General features: G+C 39.7%; 1 protein-coding gene across 4 annotated transcripts in view; it reads right to left on the bottom strand.

Annotated features, from left to right (window-relative positions):
* The window catches only part of MYLK4 (myosin light chain kinase family member 4), a 79,955-nt gene that overhangs the window by 7,168 nt on the left and 50,664 nt on the right, over nucleotides 1-22,123 (bottom strand). For 3 of the 4 annotated variants that reach the window (XM_068670933.1, XM_068670934.1, XM_068670931.1), the window contains 12 exons: nucleotides 13,937-14,012; nucleotides 12,923-13,385; nucleotides 12,064-12,083; nucleotides 9,105-9,210; nucleotides 8,143-8,236; nucleotides 7,335-7,444; nucleotides 6,039-6,180; nucleotides 3,715-3,785; nucleotides 2,845-2,973; nucleotides 2,178-2,330; nucleotides 1,745-1,817; nucleotides 57-132 (listed from right to left, as the gene is read on the bottom strand). In XM_068670933.1, the coding sequence (XP_068527034.1) occupies nucleotides 85-132; nucleotides 1,745-1,817; nucleotides 2,178-2,330; nucleotides 2,845-2,973; nucleotides 3,715-3,785; nucleotides 6,039-6,180; nucleotides 7,335-7,444; nucleotides 8,143-8,236; nucleotides 9,105-9,210; nucleotides 12,064-12,083; nucleotides 12,923-13,385; nucleotides 13,937-14,012 (1,485 nt within the window). In that variant the 3' untranslated portion in view covers nucleotides 57-84. The remainder of the gene's footprint in view (nucleotides 1-56; nucleotides 133-1,744; nucleotides 1,818-2,177; nucleotides 2,331-2,844; nucleotides 2,974-3,714; nucleotides 3,786-6,038; nucleotides 6,181-7,334; nucleotides 7,445-8,142; nucleotides 8,237-9,104; nucleotides 9,211-12,063; nucleotides 12,084-12,922; nucleotides 13,386-13,936; nucleotides 14,013-22,123) is intronic. The other variant, XM_068670932.1, reaches the window with a different exon arrangement.

Here is a 22,123-nt window from a genome sequence, read left to right as displayed (position 1 = left end):
ACACACAGGGGTTATGGTATTTACGTCTGAAGAAACACTGGGGACCCCATACAAACCTTCTGTTTGGCAGCTCTTTTAGAGGGATTATGGAGCCGGGGGTGCTTGGGACACACAGGTGCCTTTAGCCTTCTTCTAGTGGAAAACAAAAAAGAAAGATAGTTGCCATTAACAGAGTATTCATTGAAGATCAGTCCCATCTTACCTCTAGTTAATATAAGGGCAGAACACTGCAGCATCAGCATGCTTAGTGAAGCTAGTTTAGAAAGTGCAAGAGGTACAAACAGAAAAACACCAGGGGAGGAGCCACAAGGATGAAATGAGTTGCAAGGTTTCTATGAGGGAAGGATTTTCCCATACAAAAATTGGTGATAGGAAGCAGCATACCAGGTGAGCAGCTCGTGTCTTTGCAGCATTTGGAAAGCCAACCTATTCTCCAGGTTGCAGCAATCAGAGCTTCACTGGAGCAAAACTGAAGGGGTTGAATGCTATCCTATGAAATTCTCTAAAGTAGGTGACAAACTCTCTTATTTTTACCGTGTATGCTCATTTATAAATCTAATAATCTTATGGGCATTGTTGTTCTGCGACATTATCAAGATAACTGAATTTCAATGAAAGTGATAACAATTTATTTGATTATTAGTATTTCCCATTTCATCCTATTTCTAGTTATCCTTACTTTGTGTAACAGGAATGTCTCTCAAGGTTAGAGCTGTTAGGATACTACTCAGTCCATCCTCCCTAAAACTCACACCACCTCACCAGCAGTACTATTGTTTTATTATCTTTGCAATCTTTGATCTTATTTTAATAAAATTATTGTATAAATTAATAAGATGGTTTACTAACTCTTAATGATGGCTGCAGTTCAAAAGGCACCTTGACATATAAATCCTAGGTACTACAGCGGTCATTTTATTTAACATAGATGTGCTTTGCCTGTAAAGGAACAGTGAATATTGCACTTGAAACTGAAAAAAAAAAAAAAAAAAGAATAAATAGGAACCTGTTCAAAATGATCCCCCCTTGAACCACTAAACCACAGCATGGACTCAGTTAGACTCAGCCAACAGCAAGCTCATCAACAGTCTGAATCTTCCATACTTACTGACCACTTAAGAGAGAAATAATCAAAATGATTTAAAATCACACAGATTCTCCAACTCAGCCAAAAGGAATTTTTTGGGTGAACAATGGCTGTATTTCTTCTTGCCACTAAGCTGATTATACTTAAAGGGCAAGAAGGTGCTAAAATACAAAGATATGCACTGGCTGATGTTCCAAGCTGTACTGGGAAAAGTATCCCTTGCGAAGAGCTAGGGTGAAATCTAACAGCACTCATAGGGGACTTGAGGACAGCCTGAAAGACTTTTCAAAGACGTAAGCAGAATCATCCCCAGCTGAAAAACTCCTCATATTACCATATTTCAACATATGGTAATTCTGTGTCCATTATTTAAACAACCCTGTTTTGCTAAGAAATGGATCCACTCAGCCACACACACCAGTCCCATGATGATATATTTCTTCCCAGCCATGCAAGAACTGATAAGCAAGCGTGAGCATGCAAATTAGAACAGCTAAGTAAAAACAAAGGGACACACATGGCTCACAGTAGCAAGAAATACATCAGAAAGGTAGACTCAAAAAAAAAATGAGAAAAATGTCAAAGCAAATAGTGATATTGCAACATGAGAAGGCAATAGCAGATCTACAATGCACAAGGATATTTAAATTTAGGGACCTGGAGTCTGCAGTGGAGCTTGTGGTCTGATAACCAGGGGTGTTTTAAGGCAGCAGTTGCACTTATTCTCCAGCTAAAGGAAAACCAGAATGCTAGTAAGTGTTTTTCCCAGAATATTACAATCCAACAATTGTCTCCTACAGCTCTTGTGTTCTGCCATCATGCAATACTGTCGTTTCAGGATGCTTTATGCCAGATGGCAGCTAATCCATGAAACCAATAACATGAAAGCAAAAACTCATTCACGTAACTTCAGAGTACTTTATGGTCATAATGAACATCAATGAAGTGGCATTATAGTATTTTACATGGACATTAAAAACTTTGATAAGTCATGATAATTCTGCAGTGTGTCAGTATAAGTTATACGACTGTGGCATAATGGCATGGAACACAAATATATATATATATAAAAGACACAGTGATTATATACCATTTTTCCTTGATGAGAAGCTTCGAGATGAAATCTTTGGCCTGATCAGAAACACCTCGAAATTCCTCATCTTCAAAATCCCAGCTGCAGGCCAGAATATTGTTGAGGGTCTCATTGTCATCATCACCCAAAAAGGGAGACAATCCACTGAGGCTAAAGTAAAAAGAACTATGTTAAATCCTTCTTTGCCCATTTCTGTACATAATCTTTGATGTGCTGTCTGTTCTGTTACTCCTGGCCCACCTTGCAGCATGCTACTGTCTAAGAAAGTTTCCAGACCATTCCCACTTTCTCTTTTACTTATATTTTTTAAATAATCACCCTTTTTCCCCAACAAACCAAGCATTATTTTCTTTCATTACATTCTTTCATTTTCCAGACCACTGTCCACTCTTGTACACACCTACTGGAAGTTTATCAAGAGGTCTACATTATTCTGAAAGTGTAATGTCCAATTGCTCAAGAGAGATGCTCAATGGAACAAAGAAGAAAAGTTGGTGGTGCTTGAAAAAGGGGGGAGATTCCTGAATGTGGAATTTGGAAAGAGGCCTACATTTTCTATTCTGTCTACAAATTTTGTCAGTCTTCTAGTATAACAATCTATTTGGATGACTGACACACTTCAACCTAGAAACAGCATACAAAGCAGAGACTGAATCCTACTTACAGCATGTAAGCAATGACTCCTACACTCCACATGTCTGTAGGAAAGGAGACAAACTCATAATTCACAACTTCAGGAGCAAGAAATTCTGGAGTCCCAAAGTTAACTCGAAGTTTTTCCCTGGGTTTATATCTAGGCAGAGGAAACATTAACAAAGGACATCAATACAGCTCTAAAGTTATGTTTTAAGTTGTCCAGTTGGATTTCGGAAGCATACAGGACATTCAGGAGGAAACCAAGGACAGACAGAGGTACAAAGTAATAATAAATGTAAACATACATAAGAATAAAAAATGTTTGCAAGCTTTATATCATACTTCAGGACAAAAACAAATGGCATAATAAAGGAAGAAATTCAGATTTCAAGGACTCCTCAGGGAGGCTGTTACCATCCTTTTGAACCTTCCCCATATCATAGGCCTAGGATTTTTAGACAGTGAATTATTCACTGAGGTATTGGTATCTTCTTAAACTAGAAAGTGATACAGCATGGGTTATATTGCAACAGCCTTTGATGGCCTCTTACACTCTCTTTTGAAGAACCTCATAACACTGGGGGCAGGAGACCAGACAAGAGTCATCATTTTTTTTGTCCTTTTCAGCTGTTCCGATATACTTATATGTGCATGCTCGATCAGAATCAGACATCTTTCAACCTTTCACCCAAAAAAGATTTCAGAACAAAATTTTTTTACTCAACTTCAAACATTCCATATTAAAAGATGTCCCTAGTTAAAAGATCCATACATAAAAAGATCGTTGTCCCAGGAACAGCAGGAGACCATTGTGTGTCAAATGTGTTGTTGCAGAGATGTGATACTTTTTAAGCTGTTTCCTAGTTCATTTACAACTAGCAAGAGCACATGCACATACCTTCTTGCCAATCCAAAATCGATAATTTTTATTTGATTTGCAGCTCGGTTCACACACAGGATATTCTCTGGCTGCCAAGAGAAACCAGAAACACTTCAATGAGAAACAAGTATGACAAATTGGGCTTTTAGCAAACTGTAGCATGAAAAAAGCATCTTTTGCTTTCCTCCTTGGTCAGATTTCTCTGCATGGGTACCCCCCTGCTATCACATAGCAGTCGAGGTTGGGTGTTCTGTGCCTTGTAACTGCTTCTTCTCCTTGGCAGTTCAATTTGACATAAGGCAGCAGTTCAGATAAAGAAGTCATTAGGGGAAGTGGGGTAGAGAACGCAGACTTCCAAAGGGAGGTTTCAGGATGCTGGCACTGTGGTTTTACACACCTAATTAAGCTGACACTGTAATTTAAAAACAAAAACAAAACAACAACACCTTTTACAATTATCTTTTAGCTTTATGTTTCTGAGTTCATGCATATTGTGGCAGTAACTGATTGAACACTGGTATGTTATGCTAGCCACATCAACTTCACATTTTCATTAGATATTATAGCAAAAGGTGGGATTCACAGGTTAAATCCCTCTGGATTTTCACATGGCCAAGTGTAGTTCTTCATGCTCTGGCAAGAATCCACTGGCTTCCTAGAATTTGTCCAAATTCATATAGAAGGGACTGAGAATACAATTTGGCCAATTGTCTTTGAAATGTAAATACCTGAAATAGAGTCTTGTATTCACTGCCAGCAGTTTTATAGCTACTCTGTCTTGTTGCTCTTTGAGTCCTCTTTGAAATAAAACAGCCCTCAACACTTAAAACATTAGTTAACCTTTGTCACCATTACTAATTCTTTTTACATGTAGGACTTTTAAACACCATATGTCCATATTTTCTGAGGTCCTAGATGATTACGGTCAGGATGAATTTCTTTCAATTTCAAGCTTTCTTCCTCAAACTCATGAGAAGAGAGGTCTCTGGGAAGAATTTCTTGGACTGTATACATGTCTTTATGTCAGCAGTTTGACCTCATATTAAAACTGTGCCATCTCCAAGAACATAATTAGCATGCCCCAAAGAATTTTGTGAAATTTTCTAGTTATCAGTATGTTTATAAACAAAGAGAAAAGTGAATCTGGTCATTGATCAACAACTGAAGCAGATCCCAATAAACATCTGCTCATTTGCTTAACCAGTACTATAATATCAACACTAACAACATTAAAGATGTACTATGTTAACTCAGTTATTACAAGCCAAAAACAGCGGTTGTAATAAAAATCCCACCAATGAGAAACCCCTCTTGTGCACTTTTTGTTTCTTTTTGCTTTCTTGTAAAGCTCAGGGATCATTAGGGGGCTTTATAACAAGCCATAAAACTTAAGACATCATCCCCTTTTATTCCTGCACTAAATAATGGTAAGAAACATGTCTTTTATTTGATAAAAACCTGGTTTAAGGGAAAGAAGCAGCTTAAATGTCCAGCTTAATGAAAAATACAGTTACAACATACTTTCTGAGGGGTGACAGTTAATCATTAGCAATCAACCAGTGTAAGAACATGCAATTGTGAATTCATTTTTGGAAAGAAATAAGGGGAAATTTTGTGTATACAGTTAAGTAGTTCACAAAACTAAATAAGCTCCTGATGGAAAATCTGCTACTCTTTTCTGGACTTTCAGCTGTACTGGCAGCTATTGTTAAGTCCAACACAGAGATGCCATATCTGTTCCATCAGCCACTGACTGTTTTTTATTGCTTCCATTTTAGCAAATATATTTTAATGTATTTTCCCTCAGGCTGGCTATCTACTGATGCCTTTTCATGACCACAACAGTGCAGCATAGACCTTAGTAAGATATGTTGGGTATTCACAGACCACAAATGACCCTTGAACAACCCTCCACTCACTCTTGTCTCAGCTTCTACATGGTAAAAATGCAGTTAATTCCCATGGCTGATGCATAAGACAGAGATCTTGTGCAGCTGGATTAAGTAATAGTCACACAATATCTTGAGATCCAAATATCAAAACTGAAAATAACAAGATATTGTAGCCAGTTGCTGGCTTTCTGTAAATTAATTCTGTAGAAAACTCAAGAGCTATAGGGCTTGATGACATGTGACCACATTTCTCATCTAAATTACTTACCCCAGTAAGGATTTAACTAATGATTAAAGTGTGGTTAAAGTAAATACCCACCAGTTTAAGGAAAGCAGAATAAGGACTTTTGTTGTTTCTGCCATGGGAATTTGCTAAGCTGTATGGCCTACCCTTAAGAAAGAGAATTTCTACAGCTGTCATTGCACAAAACAAACACGTCAGTTCTCTACCTTTAGATCCAAATGAAGAATGTACATTTGGTGCATGTACTGAATTCCCTCGCAGATCTGTTTTATGAATGAAATAGTATCCATCTCTGTCAAATTGCAGTTTTCATCAATAATTCTGTCAAATAATTCTCCTCCTTCCACACTAATGAGAGAAAGACAATGAAGTGGTGACCAAACCCAAATCCAAACCCATGTTACAGTAGTTACAGTAACATATGTTACATTAGTTATGTTACAAACCCATGTTACATTAGTTACAGTAATACATAAGTTATACAATTGACTATTTTAATGATTCACAGTCAGGGAGGTTTGCAATATGAAATTGTACTCTGATCTCAACTTTATGAGTACTGGGTTTTGATGCATATTGTCCTAAGCTTCTTCAAGGCTTGAGAGCCCAGTCTCCCATTCATTGAGATATGCCATCTTGGGGTGTAATTTTGTACCAGTGGAATTAATGAAGTCACATGGAAGAACAAGACAATATGCTAGACAATCTGCATTTAAATACTTGGCCTTCTCCCTCAGAGTTTAAGGGGAACGTGATCCAAAATCTCAGTGTGAAGCAACCAAAAATCAGTGAAAATAACTTTTTAATGTCTTATTACATTTCAGAATGTCTCCAGGTTCCCGATTCATGTCTACACAGACTTTTAGCTTTGCTGTTATGCTAAACATGTAGATCAAGTTAATAGGACTACATGTATATGAGAATATACTGAAGAATCAAGATCATATGACTTCTAACCTTTTCCCATGTATTTCATTGTTTTAATTACATTCTTTTTGGCTTCCTTGAAACATCTTTTTATCTTGACTTTAAGCCAGCAATTTTGAACCCAATTAGCTTGATAAACTAGCATAAAAGCCAGGTTAATCCTTTTGGGGACCCAATATAAAGATTATCTGCTATGTGTACAGTTGTTTCCTCTTCACTGTAAGATGTTTTTTCATCTGCCTCAGAGAACTGGAGATATTCTGAGATGTCTGTTCCTTAGCTGACACAAAATACCACATGAAATTAAAGTGAATCTATATAACAGCTCTTTAAATGGGGTAGTGGTTTTAAAGCACCGGTAGTGTGGACCATCAGTTGAAAAAAATGAATATATGGTTCCATGGGACAACTTTTTCTTGAATTCTTGAATTTTTATTTTTTATTCCTGGGGACATCTTTTATATCTTTTCCCCTGTTAGAAGTCTTATATCTAATATCAGGAGAAAGTAAGAAGGAAAAAGATAATTCCAACAAAAGTGGTAAAGACAGAAAGGGAAAGAAAAGAACACACTTACTATTCCATTACTAGGACAATATCATTTTTGGATTCAAAGGCATCATACAGCTGTATGAGGTTCACATGATTCAGCTGGTTCATGACACTTATTTCATTCTTCACTTCATCCTGTAAAAAATAATGAGTACTGTTTCAGAAGCCTTTATTCTAAGAAAGTTACATGAACCAGGACATCATCAGTTTGAACCAAACATCTACATTATCTTCATGTTTTCATTCATGGCACCCATACCCAGGGTTTGCCTTTGATTGCTCCAGCAGTGGTAGATATCTCTGGACTGAACTCATAGCTTGAACATGGGACTGCTTCAATTATATATTAAGAGAAAAAGGAAGGGGAAAGAAAGAGGGAGAGCACTGATGGGCAACTGGTGTGTTCAAAGATATATAAAGAAAAGAGAGAAGTGAAACAGGATTTGTTTCAACCAGCTGTAGGTATGAAAAATCAATATGTGTAAGAAATGTCCAAGACAGTCCTCAAAACCTCCCTTTGCAGTCAGGGGAGAAAGACTGGTACCTCCATTCAGCCCAGCTATTTTACATGCTTTGTAATGATGCCAATCTCTCCACTGACTATAAGGGGATTCTCAGTGATCAGCTTGGCCACAGACAGCTATGCCTTAGACAGATGGCTGAGACAAATCCCACCCTTGAATGCCATTAATGACACAGCTGTCATGGAAAGGATGCTGTGCATGTCTTTCCTGTGAAAGCAAGCCCCGGATGGCTATGAGGTTTACAAAGCAGGTCAGACCTGTAGCTGAAGAGCAATGTGGGATCCATTAGGGAAAAAAGACTCTACCAACCTTCTCTTTAGCACCTCTGGCTTTTATAATTTTGGCTGCTAACTTGAGACCTGTTGCTTTTTCTTCACATTTGTGCACTTGACCAAATCGCCCTCTATGGAAAAAAGAAAAAAAAAAATCATCCAGTGGTGCTGGTGTTGGTCCTGAATGTAAACTAGGTTATACACAACAGAAATGATCCTCTCCCTAATGAGCTCCATTTCAGTTGCTCTATCACTGCTATTTTGTTGTGTACATTAAACTTGTTACTACTCATTTAGGTGCACCAAAATCACACTGTTTTAGCTGATATTCCATTTCTATGATTCAGTAATACTTGCTTCATTACATCTACAAGCTTTTAATATGTTATGAGGTATCCCAGGCAAGCTAACAGCCATACATACTGTAAGAATAATAACTCACTTAAGTGTACAGTGTGCCTCTCTCCATGTCATCATTCTACTCCAAGGGAAGGATGTGATTTCATTAGCAGCTGCTAAGACCATGCTGCTATCAGAAATTATATCACTCTACACTAAATTATGTCATCATGAGAGGTCAAGAAACTCTCATCAAGCAACATGGCCTGACAGATTAGCTTTCGGATCTATCTGAAAACATGCATGTATTTTCAGGGATGGGCTGTGCTGATGGGAGAAACCTACATGTCTCTACATTCTGCTGGCTGCAATGTGAACTACTACAGCAACATAGGAGCACCATCACAGAGCCTGAGGGCAGCTGGCTGACCTAGAACAACACCAAATACAAGCCAAGTCTGGTGGTGCCAAACCTTCAGCCAAAATTTACTTACACAGTAAAATCAGCCTCCCGTTTTCATTCCTCTCTAAAGTACTGTTAGAGCTTAGATTTTCACGACTTTGACTCTAGTGAGGTATGTTGCTTCCATTCACCTCCTGGGGTGTCTGGCTGTAAATTTTTGCCTTGCTTTTTGTGTTGATTGGGTTCACTTGACTTACCCTCCCAGGATTTCATTCTTGTTGACGTTATAATAACTGCTGATCCCCACCCTTTTGGCTGAGACAATCCGGTGATCAAACGGTGCTGGTGGAGTAGAACTATCATCTACAAAAGAAAAAACAAACAGCATATAAGTGGTCACAAGCAATGCCCATATATGTCTGATATATTTTAGTCCCTCTTCCCCCCAAATAAGCTAAGAACTGAATATACCTACTGTAAGTTATATAGATAGTTCTTGCTATTTAGAAAGTGTTTTATTCCAGAGCTCTGGCTCAGAAAACAGGGTGTTGTAATTGGGAGCTACCCTATCAAGACAAGCACTCCTAATTTAGTTAGCATTTTCTGCATCGTGAGTAGCAAGAATAGCAAGAGACAAGGTGAAGAGAGCTAGACTAAGCCTGTGTAGCTTTGTGCCCACAAAAAGCCTGAGCAATTTGCTTAGATGTTTTGCAAGGAATCTGGCTTTTTCTCTAATCAGATTCTTTTTTTCCTCGGGGACTGTTAATAGATGAGTATGTACTGTAACTCTCTCTTGGGGAAGGAAGAGAGAATGAGATCTCCTGCAAGCCCTGCTAGAAGAGGTCCTTTCCCTTCATGGAAACACCTTATGGTGTTTATAGTGCAGAAATCCCTTCTCTACTGACAATCTGATTGACACAACTTGTCATTTTCCCCAACATGGTCATTGCCTTTAAAGATTGAGTCTAGAGCTTGTGAACATGTTGGAGTTTCATCCTGGCAGGTAGCACCTGGGATTTCCATTATGGCTCAGGGCCCGATGTAGTAGGACACATGCTGCTCTAAAGAGTTTCTGTGCTTAATAAAAGAAAGCAGATAAAGGCTAAGAAAGGACAGAGGGAAGGGATGGTTTCCCAAGATCACCCTGCAGTGGCTACAGAGTGGTAACACAAATGCAGATCTCCAGTATTATTGTTCAGACCTTTACATGCTGGACCATTCTGCCATCCCGATGTCAAAATCCCTGCTGGAGACCAGCCCTGCATGCCTAATTTCTCTTTGGATTTTTTGCAGGGTGTTGCCATTTCAATTTCATACCCATGTTGTTTTTCATTTGATTGATATTCCCGAGAGCGACCTTTGGCTGACCAAGGTGACAAATACTTCTTCAACTGGTTGGGAGGGCTAGAGCCACAGTATTTCAACATGAGCTCTCTGGTCTGGAATGCTGGCTCCCTTTTGTGTGGGTCTTGTTGAGCAATTTTAAACCGGTCATTACTCCAGTGAAAATGATTAAAAACACAAACAAAAAACCCATGACAGCATGTAGCTGGCAGGAACACTTTGGTCATTAATGTAACAGTGGATTGTCCTTATTCACAGTGAATGTCCATTTTTCCAGGACACCAGCTGTGTACCTAGATTTTTTTTTGACAGTATTAATAACTTACATGGTCAGGAAGTTAGTTCATGGTCAAGGAATTGTGAAAAGCTGGGACTCCTGGAAGTTTGCCATCTAATTGGGATTCTACAAAGCTTGAATTGCATGTCCTTGAGTATGAGCCTTTGCTTGTTAGTGAGACCCGAAACTTGCCCAGAAAACCTTTATCCTACAGGAAGAATTTGACCATAATGGCATAAACTCCAAGAGTCCCAGCATGTAAGTGACAGAAGAATGTGGGTTTTGGAAAGCTCACCTCTCAAATGTTAGCAAACTTTGGTCAAGGAAGTGCTCATTTAAAGAGGCTAGATTATGGGCCAAAGTTTTAACCTTTGAGATTTTGTCAGTGACAGACCCTCAGTTTTAATTTTCATACACACCAAAGGGAATTTCTCCCTATTAAAAAATGTCCTGCTCTCACAGATGAAAGTTGCTCCAATAGAGAGAAACTAACATTAATGCCACCGGTAACAATTTACAAAAGCTTAAGACAGATAATGGAGTTCACAATTTTAGTACACCATCTCTTACTTCTGCTACCAAATCTAAGTGCCTAGCACAGACATCTAATATCTGTTTCCTTTTTCCACTCCACCCTCCACTCCCAAAGCAAAGAAATTCATTGTGTCCTATGCGTGCACACACAGATACATATAGCTTCAAGTGCATCAGGCCACCACCTCATGTTCCATCATTTCATATGCAGGGATAAGCACTGAAATCCTCAAGCAAAAGGCCTAATGTTCGAAATCTCTGCTTCACTCTGCTCCAGAGTTCATTGCCTGAACACCATTTATCTGACTGTTCGGCAGCATCAGTCAAGCTCCCACAAAACAGTCTGTATTTCTTTATTATATAGACTGCAGTTCTCAATTCAGATTGCAATGGTACTAATAGGAGAATGTTGTTTTTGCAGTCTAAGTCCAGAACTTTGTAGATTCGGTGTTAACACGTGTTCTTAGTACTTCCACAGGTCAACCAGTTTGACCACATATGATGTAATTTCTCCCACCACTTTATATCTACAAGTTTTAGCTCACTGTTATTAAAAGAAGAGGGAAAGAAGATGGTCATATAATAGTGGAGTAGTTGTGGGAGAAGCAAATCAGTTGCTACTAATTTCTGTCAGATCAGAAGCCTCTAACAAAAGATGAGCCAACTCCTCAGGCACTAAATTTTGGTATAATTTGATGCAAGCAAACAGAACCGGGGTATTTCCCACCAGTTTAGGATGTGGCCCATGAACAACTGCTTCCCACTGCAGTTACCATGCTCTTCTTTTCCCCCTAATAATTATGATCATGATGTCATTCCTTTTTACAGATGTCTTTGTCATCACTCTCAATACCAGTGGAATCAAATGTTTGGGTTTTCCCTTTAGGACTACTTCCTGTGAGAACTTTTTTTTAGTTTTACATATGCCAACAGCACTCTCTGCATCTAGCCTGCTCTGTTGTCATCTTTTACTAGGCCTTCAATGTTCACCCGACGCATACTGCTACTACTACGCTCAAATTGGTGAGTCTGCTCAGTGACTGAACTATAATTTCCTGTACCTTTTCCGCAGCCTTTACACCTGCAAGGACAAAACATGGCATTAGAGTACAGTACATATAAAGCAGAACAAATTTAGAAATATACATGAAAAACGCACAGACACATATTGCATTAGGCTATTTTGTGTTACAGTGTAAAATAATAAGGTCAAATAAACTGGCTTAATAGTCACTTAGAGGAATAAAATGACCTCTAAGTAATCGTGACAGCAAAATGCTTGTCCATTACTGAAATGCCCACTTGAATTCTACTGGTTTTAACATTTGGCTATCAATCTCACCTTTAAAGCAATGGGAGAGGACTGGTATTTCATTCTGTTCATATAGGTTCCTGAGAGCTTAAACTGGTTTATCCCTGAAGGGCTAAATATAAATGCAGCACAGAAAGAATTACAGTAAACAAGTTTATCAGTTTAATTGCCTGGGCAAAGTTTCACAGTTTTATATTACCAAGTAAGTTACTAAATGTCGTAGTAACTTAATTACCAGTTGGTACGTGGCCTAACCTAACCTTACTTTGCTCACAGGTTACATGATGCTGCAATGTATAAACATGGCAGAGTGGGAGAATTCTCCTCAAAGATTAAGAATAGCATCACATTTCCCATCGTCCTAACCTTTCTCACAAGCAAATCATCACAGCACACTGCCAGTACCATAGATTGTCTGTCTGTTCTGAGGGTATAATTTCAGTTTAGAGCTTAGATCTCAGACAGGTAAACTCATTTTACACTTTTGTATTAGGCTGTATTTTCACAAGTATTTATATTAAGCAGCCACTTTGACACGAAACTTGAACTATGTGTTTGTCTAAAGCAAGTATCTCTTAAGAACGTATAGCCTAAGTTTCAGATCTTACCTTTCCTCTGTTGACTCTTCATCTTGGCTTTGTCCTGCCTCATCTTGATTTGGAGAAAGTGCTGGTGGTTCTTTACCCTCTTTTTCATTTTTATCAGCAACTCCTTCCCCTTCATTCTTTCTCTCTTCTTGTTTTTCAGCTACAGATACCTGATGTTCCTCCTTCCTCTCCCCATCTGTTGGGGACTCACTCTCTATCTCCTGCCCAGTTATCCTTTGACAAGCATCATCAACTGCTTCTTCTTCTTGCTGCCTTTCTGTAGTGGAGGATTTCTGAACAGAGCTCCTCCTGTGTCTGTTACAGCTTTCAAGAGCCAAATTTTCTTCCTTCTGCATCCCTTCAGGATGAAGTCTGGGAGGATCCATTTGAAGCAGAATAGAACTTTCCCTCTCGGCATTTTCCTTGTTGAGCTTATCAACTTCTTCTTCATGAGAGCAGGACTGGCTCTTCTGGATGGCCCCCTCTGTAAGTAAACAGATCAAGAAGGAATCTGTCAGTAATTCCCTGACAGTCAGTAGTGGTATTAAAGTAGGAGTTGCATGCTCAGCATAACTTCCATTGCTTTTTGAACTAGGCACTTGCTTTCCTCTCCTACTTTCATGTTCAATGTAAATGTCTCATAAGCAAGAGAAGAGTTATAGGCTTCAGCAGAGCACTTTTTCTTTAAAACTGGATGTCATGGGCCACAGATTCTTTCCTTTCAGACATAGCACTGGAAAACATTTTTCTCACTCAAATTTATTATCAGGTTAATAAAGCCTTTATGCAAAGCACTTCCTTGAGCAGTTTGCCACTATGTGCATAGGCACATGACAAGTTAAGTTTCTTGGATGTGATGGCAATGTGATGTTATTTGGACAATTCTTAGCCATGCTGGTGAGCATGCATGTAACCCAAACAAGAGCTGCTCAGGTGAGTAAGGGTTATTTGTGTGAAGAAATAAGGGCTCTGCAGCTGTACCCTTATGACAAGATCAGGAAAAAAATAAAAAAATAAAAAAAAATAAATTCTAACCTGTTGAATCTGGAGGTTTCTTCTCTTTTATAGAATTTGTTCCCGTCTCACTTAAATGTGACTTTTCTTTGATGTCCTGTGGAGAAGGCAATGGATATGTTAGCGCATACAATGTTCATGTTGCATTGTTCTTCATGAAGCTACAGTCTGATTTTTTTGGTCAAATCCAAATACTCTGTGATCTAACTCATGCTTCTCCCATGAACAACAACGCTTGTTTTAATCACTACCAAGCTGATCAGCTTGGTACTGGTGTAAAGCAGGAGAAATGATCTCAGTTGTAATCAATATCATTGTTGGCATAAAAACAGCCCAGAAAAGATCAGGATTGAGCCTCAGGGTCTGAAAGAAAAGCCTTCCAGAAATGAGCTGTTACCCTACACTAGCTTTTGCTGTTAAAACTGGGTTAGTTAAAAGAAAACTAGAAATATTTAATATTCTATTAAATTTTTTAGTAACAGTCTTACTGACATATTGCAAAAAGACTTTTGCTGTTAATCAACGTCTGGTAACAGCATTTCTAATGATCCATTAATTTATTACAGGCTGACCGAAACACTTACCATGAATCAGAGCATATAAACCATCCTGTCAGCTTTGCAGTGTTCCCTTATCTACATTTTACAATGCTACAGTGACATCTAGAGGTGCTCTATGCTTAGCCAACTCCATAAACACTTAGCTATTACTTCTATGTTTGTCCCTATTTACAAATATTCCTCTGCCATTTGCTCAGTGCGTGTTTTCATCGGCCACTCCTTGATGTGGTAGGAGGGTGACCAGTGCTTCTTTTCCACCTACCTTCTACCTTCTTCCTCTAACAAGACCATGAAACTGGCACCATTATTAGTAGTAACAGATCCAAAGGGTGTGAAAAATGCAGATACCTCCAAACATTTTCCAGAGAGACTACTTTCTCTCTTTGAGCAGTGTGGTACGTTTCAACAAAGTACACAGGGGTAAGGCACTAAATTTTGAGTGTTTTAATCATGTAAGCACTCCCACTGCTTATTCATATTGTACTCTGGGCATGAGTCAGTCCTGTTACTAAACACATTTCTGGTAATTTCTCTGCATTTTTATGCTTTTTTTATTTTTTATTTCTTTTAATTTAATCAAGCTATGCAGAAATTAGGCATGACAGAAAACACCCTGAGAAGCAAAAACAGTTATGAAAAACTGGATAAAACTGCATGGAGGGATTTCAGCAGGACTTCTTCAGAAAATCTTAATCTGCAAGGGACAAAGAAACTGTACTGTGAGCGTGAGAGTTGAGAATGACAGTTCTTTGGGATGCAGTCGGTCCCATGAAGGTGCAAGCTGCAAGATGAGAAAGGTCTAAATACAACAAGCCAAGTAGCCTTGAAATATAAATCGGAGCCTTGTTCACATGGAACTTAAATATAAATGTCTTGGTTCCAGGTGGATCACAAAGAATCAGCCAATTCTGTTTTTCACAGTGGAAAGCACTGAAAGAGGCACGGAAAAGCCTTGGACTTATTCATCCTGCAATGTGACCGCAATTAGTAATGCACTCGGATTCCTGTAAGTATGTCAACCTCACCACACCGCTGAGGACATCAGCTCTGATCAAATACAGTCAGCTGAGCAAATAACCAGAGAAACGGCCTCCAAGCTCTTTGATGCATGGTGCCAGATTTCACTTCTGCATTCAGAATTAATTGCAGGCACACAGTGCTTCCTACTCAATATTGCTGTAGTTTGCAGGTGTGAAATACGGAAGCCAGCTTTTGAAAGTCCACCTAGTGGAACATTGGATGATGCTGAATATCTGAAACTGCCACGGTGTTACATAAATTACTACGGTGTTTATTCAAGCATCACTTCTGATCTCCTATATTTTAACAGCAGAGGAGGAGCTCATACTAATCCAAATTAGAAAAAAAAATAAAACATTTACTGGTATTCTTCAGAATTAATCAAGGCAAGTATTATGCAATAATTATAGCTCCAGGAGTGCACCAGAATAAGAAAAACAAGTACAAGGACTAGATATTTCACTGATACGATCTGTAGACACATCAGTGGCCTGTCCATGCACACTCTAGTTTTCTCCACATGGAGTGTTTTTGCTTGTTGTAGCAGCATGTGCCTTCAACTTGTCAAATCATAGTCCAGCAATAAAAATACGACCTTCCCCTCACCCTTTCAAGGGAAGAAATAATGAGATCACACCAGATCTCTGAGGACCTCATCTGAAAAGTGTGGGGGTTGCTGGCATCCATCGCACCTGCCTGTTCTTCGTAACACGCTTCTTCCTTCAGTCTGGGTACAGCTAAGGGTCCTTTTAATTTAATCCTTATGGGATTTTATTTATTCATGCATTATTCTTCCTGAAATTTGGTAACATGTGACTCTTTTCAGTCCATACTTCCTAAAATTATACTCTCAGTGCAAATTATGCCTCCACCCTATTATTTTCCCATTCTTTAATGACTCGAATATACACAGTGAGGTTTATGGCACTACAGATATTTTCCCTACTCATACAAGCCTGAATCTTTTAATGAAGTTTTCATTTTAATTCCAGAAAAGGTTAAATATTAAAGGTTAAATTGTCAGCCTACAAAACATACCAAAGCAAAAAAGTGTCTGTACCCACACAAGTTGGCATTGTGTATTCAAAAATACATTTTCCAAACTTAATCATACTCTTTCATATTCATATTTCATTGCTAGACCCTAAGTAAGAGAGAGAGAATGAAAGCCCACATGGTGATAACAGAATAATGTAAAATACTCTGGTGGCTAAAACTCCAGTATAGATCACAGAAAAAAGACACTTTTGGCAATTATTTAAATTTACTTTAGAAAGTATGACATGAAACCTGCAGAAATTAAGCAACAAGCAATCATAAGTATAAATATAACATATTTTAACAGAGATTTCAAGTGCAGTGAGAAATTAATGTTTTTTATAGACATCTGACTCCTTTTTAATGAGCTGTACTTAGTTAAATTCCTTCTTTATACTGTAGCAGTCCTAACCTTGGAATGTTTTCCTAGCTAACTTTCAATTTTTTTTATTCACCTAATAAAACTCTTTGATTTTTTTTTCCTACTGAAAAAAAAAAAAAAGTAATAAATGGCCTCATGAAGCAGCCCCAGGCTTTTAGTTAGAGGTCCTTTATCACTCCATTGCATTTCTCTTGATGTCAGAACATTGTGCTTAACTTTGGTCAGTTGATACCAAGACGCTGAACTTTACATATGCCTAGAACATGCTTCTTACACAGTTTCTCTTTCTCAGGTTTTTAATATACTTTGCAGAGCTTTATTAGGGGGCATCAGAGTGCATGGTGATGCCTCCTGCACTATCCCTGTTATTATCTTCCTCCCAAGAACACAGCAATGTAAAATATTCAGTGAATGAATTTCTGATGCAAACTTATTAATGAGAGAAAACATACACATGGGAACTCTGCTTTTTCTGGCGGGTGGTACATCTGCCTCAATGTCATTATTTTTTGCTATGCTACACAACCCACTGGCACCTTCTGGCAAAAATTTTGACTTTCCATGATCTTTACAGTGGTCCTTGAACTAGATTAAAAAAAAAAATCAAATCACTTTTCTGTATAAACCAAACCCAAGTCACAAGACTCTTTCAGTCACACACACAAATACCCCCAAACCATGAGTTATTCTCTCAGAATAATGTCATCCTAGGTGAGACAGCCTCAGATCCACCCCTTCTCCATACTGCTTGATGTCCTCTTGTGTGTGAGAACTGATAGGGTCCCGTGTGCTTCACAGGTACATCATAGGTACCTGGGCCACATCCCAAAAACTACCTAGGTGCTATTCTCTACATTTGTCACATTCCCATTAAATGTCTCATCCTCTACAGCAGGTTTCACTCTTGTCACACTGTGAGAAAGGAGGTGAAAAGTCCAGCTCAGAAGTCAGTAAAACCCATAAACCACCCATCTGTCAAACTACCAGGGAAATTTTTTGCAATTGTATTGGTTGAGTAGCCTCATTGGTATGAGAATATTTCACAGCTTTACATACTTAGCTGACCTAAGCATGCAATGATACGCACAGCAAATTTGTTCAGACTTCTTGAACTGCTCTCCATAAGTTGCTTTTGGGAAATCATACCGTTGGGAGTTTTCCAAAGGGTTACAAACTTCAAATATCATCCCCTGCAGCTCTGATGACTCACTTTTAACCGGAGTCCAGAAACGAAGCTTTCCTAATAACGCACTTCATTTAACAAGAAGGGGCTTTGGGTGGTGGTGGGGAAGATCTGGGACTTCTTTATTTCCCTTCTACAGACACACATTTTCCTGTGGCACCTCACCACGAAGGCAGCACACACCGACAGGAATGTGCTTGGACTCATCCCAGGCTCTGCTGGGGCCGCTGCCCAGCCAGGCATCGCTGCTCTGCATCACTGGTGTGTGTGCACCAAGCCCAGGGCACTGCCAGTGCGGCACCAAATTAATTACATTCCTGAGCAGCTACCCTTGTCATCAAAAGCCAGCATGGTGGAGAGACCGCCTTGAATTGGTGGACTTGTGATGACTGGTGTGGGCAAAGTCCTCTTGCCTGAGCAAAACCCTCCTACCACTGTCTCCCCTCTTCAAGGAGCCTTTAGTAGGACTCCTCTCTGATAACCTGTCTTGTCTTGCTCCCCTGTGCTTACCAGTTACCTCTTTATCTCACATGCCTCTCTATATTTGCAAAGGAATTGTAGTGGGTTCCTAAAACGCTGACTGTAACACGCAGCATTGATGTCATGCCAATAAGCCATGTGAGGATGTACACAGTTATTTAGAAATCAGAGGTGTCTGCTTTAATTCCACATGTTCCTCAGAGGTATTGGGGGAGCAAAACCACAGCAGCAGCAGTGCTCAAGGCAGGATGCTACCCAAGAAACGCTGACAGCAGAGAGCAAGCTCAGAGGCTAAATGGAAGCAAAATTACACAGCATTCTGAATTGGAAGTGCATGACAAACCTCCTGTGGTTGACAGCAGGGAGGAGAGCAGGGCAACATTAGATGAAGATGTCTTGTCTGAATAAAACACCCTGGTTTTATAGAAAGTGAGGGGGAAAATTATAACTTTGATATTTTAAAGCTGACAAACTGGAATGCTGTACTGAGGACATATTTAGGTAAACGCATCAGCCCTGAGGGACAGAAAAGCATTCCCAAATATAAAAGCAGCTAAAGCCCATGCAAAGCTGCAAAGGCAGCACTGACCAGATGTGTTGACCAAACAGCAGACAACACATCTGCTGAGATCCTGCAGAAAGACCTTGCCCTCAAAACCACTAAGGATTGCAGAAACTCTTGCAGACAGAAATAAATAATAAAAAATAAAATAAAATAAAATAAAATAAAATAAAAAAAAATCAATTCCTGCCTGCTTGGCTGAAATATGAAAAATTCACAGAACACAGCCAATCTGGAGAGAAGGTAAATAATGCATAAGGGAGCAGTTAGCATTTGTAGGCAAAATGACGGAATCAGAAGAATGGTAAGAGGCTGAGGCTGAACGGATCTTAAAACACAGGTGGCAAACAGAAGTTTCACTGCAGACTTCTGCTAAAGCAAGCAGTGACTTGCAGTCACACAGTGATACCCTCACAGGAGGGACAGAGGATTCAAATGGAAAGCACGACTCACACTGCTGGGGAGGGAGTTTTAGTGTGGGAAACAGCCTTAAATTGCTGTAGTCATTAGACCTGTGGCAACGCCTGTAGAAATGGCAGGAGACTGAAATCACAGCAACCTGCAGGCAAATGCAGAAAGTTCAACACGGCTTTTATGATGGCAACAGAAAGGGACTTTCTGACTCTCCAGGTGAGTATTTGCAGGTTAATAACATAGGATCTCTAAACCCTTTAATTTGGAGGAAATAAGTGAAGTATCATTTCGCCCTCTTTCTTTATGGGTGGAAGGAGTAAGACTGCAAATGGAGTTAAAGTCATTTTGCCACAGGATTATCACGGACTACTTAGAAAGGTGAATTTGAGGAAAACCTCAGGACTTTTAAAGACACTTACTGTAGAACTGCTGATTTCCCTGGGCGGTAGTAGTGAGAAAATAACTTAAAACAACAAGTAATGCGTGCTACTCCCCTCAGCCACGTGGTGACGGGGTCATGCTGTATGCGGTGGAAAATGGCTGGGAGACATTTGGCAGCAGTGACAAAGCACGAAGTGTCTGCAGGCTACACAATATTATAACTCCAACCCCAAACAGAAATAAACTAACCTCCTGGACGAGGCAGCAGAGGTATTGCAGGATGGCAGTAAAAGGCAGGAAAGCAGAAATTTTGGTTCAGAGAAGAGTGATCCCTGTATTTTGCAGAGCACAAAAAGTCCCTGTGGAGGCTGTGATCTGGAAACTGTTCCAGCTGCTGCTGAAGCCAGAAGAAAGATTACACACCCCAGCTGCTTATCACCACTTCTCTACCTCTCTCCCATTGCCCTTCTTCCCTCCCAGCAGAGGCAGCTGTCCCCTTTGTTCTGCCTTTTCAGCTGCTCTCTGCTTAATCCAGTTCTGCAAAATGAGCAAGTTAGGAAAAAATCAAAATCAACCCTACAATTCACAAAGCAGAGCACTTCTCCAAAGAGGAAAGGATGGAAGACAGGTGATTTAGCAGTACTTAAATACTGTTTTTTCCAAATGTATCATGGCCACTTCTTGCACAGCCTACTAGTAATTAAGAATGATTGGATTATTTTGCAGAACCAGGCTGTGGACAGCCAGGTATTTATCAGAAAGCTCAGCCACTATCAGGCAGCATGTGCTGGTAGGTTGGGAAGGGTGGGTGACAAATTGGCCCGTCACCCAGGACATCTGACCGCCTCCAGCAGTGCACACACAAAAGCAGGTCCCGTCCTTCCAAAATAACTGTAGAGAGAGGATCACCTTGCTCATGGCCATACGGGAACAGAATAGGGCTGTGCATGTCTGGAGCAATGGCAGGGTTGCTCAGTGATGCAATACGGAGTCCACCTGGGGTAACACCAATTTTGGTCTTACTGACTGGTGGCCAGCACTTCGGCGTTGGTCAAATTGTCTTTGGGTAGGGACTGGGGACAGCAATAAGGACTGGGTTCACAGAATTAAGGGTTAATTTTTGCATAACTGGAAAAATTTCATTGCTATGCCACCAGGTATCACTGGTACGTTTCAGGTGCAAAATTCTGCGAGGGTGAGAAGATACCTAATCCCCTATTTCTCAATTTCTTTTTTGAGAGATTTCTTTTGTCACAAAAATTTAAAACTCCATTTTTAAATCTATTTTGAATAAGTCTGTTTGTCCTGAACACTGATGAATGCTGGCTCCTACCAAACTAACAGCCAGGCTCGGCAGTCTCTGCTGAAGGATATCATACCATTTTCCATTATTCTTAATGCAAGGCTGAATTCAAGTCTGCTTTTACTTAAAACCAAGATGACTGAGTGTTTACTAAAGCCAGCTGTTGTTCGCAAGATAGCTTGATAATTTTATGATGGTCCTTTACTAATAAATCAAACGCACAGAGAGGAAGGTAATGACAAGCTAACATATGTATGCTATCTAATAAAACAAACAAAATATTAACAGAGTAATAATATCACCAGCATGACTCCAGACGTGCTCCTGCTGCCTTTGCTAAGCCCTGGTGCTAGACAAGCTCCTACTGAGGCTACTCTGCATTGACGAAAGTCTGTCTGAACAGCGCTGAATTAGCAAGGGGATTACAAATGGAGCTGCTGCTTGAACAAAGACAGCAACCCCACTCACCCCTCCCCTTTTTGAGTCTTTTTTAGTAGTCTACCACCAGCAAAAAGCCAGCACAATCCCTTCCTCTCTCTTACCCCGTGTTTCTACCGCAGACGACAGCCTCTGTCACCGACACAGGCATAGCTCTGCCTCAGGCTGCGGTGATCACAGCTTTACACAGATGTCCTCTCTGTGCATGGGGCTTTCACAACAGATGTCTTTGTTGGTGTTTTAAAAAAGTAAAAGAAGCCCTAACTGCAAAATAAATAATATTTGCTCATCAAGGTAGGGGCACAAAAGAAGGAAACTTCTCGTTTGTTCAAACTCCCGCATTGAAACCAGCCCGATCTGATGTTCAAAGAAGGCCTGTGAAAAATCACTTTTATTGCCTGTCTCCTTTGGCAGGGCAGCAACTTCTCCCCCCAGTCACCGCTGTTC

Source organism: Anas acuta, chromosome 2 (genome assembly GCF_963932015.1).
Source record: "Anas acuta chromosome 2, bAnaAcu1.1, whole genome shotgun sequence".
Taxonomy (NCBI): Eukaryota; Metazoa; Chordata; class Aves; order Anseriformes; family Anatidae; genus Anas; species Anas acuta.
Note: the sequence above shows the minus strand (reverse complement) of the source record. Positions and strands in the feature narration are given on the sequence as shown.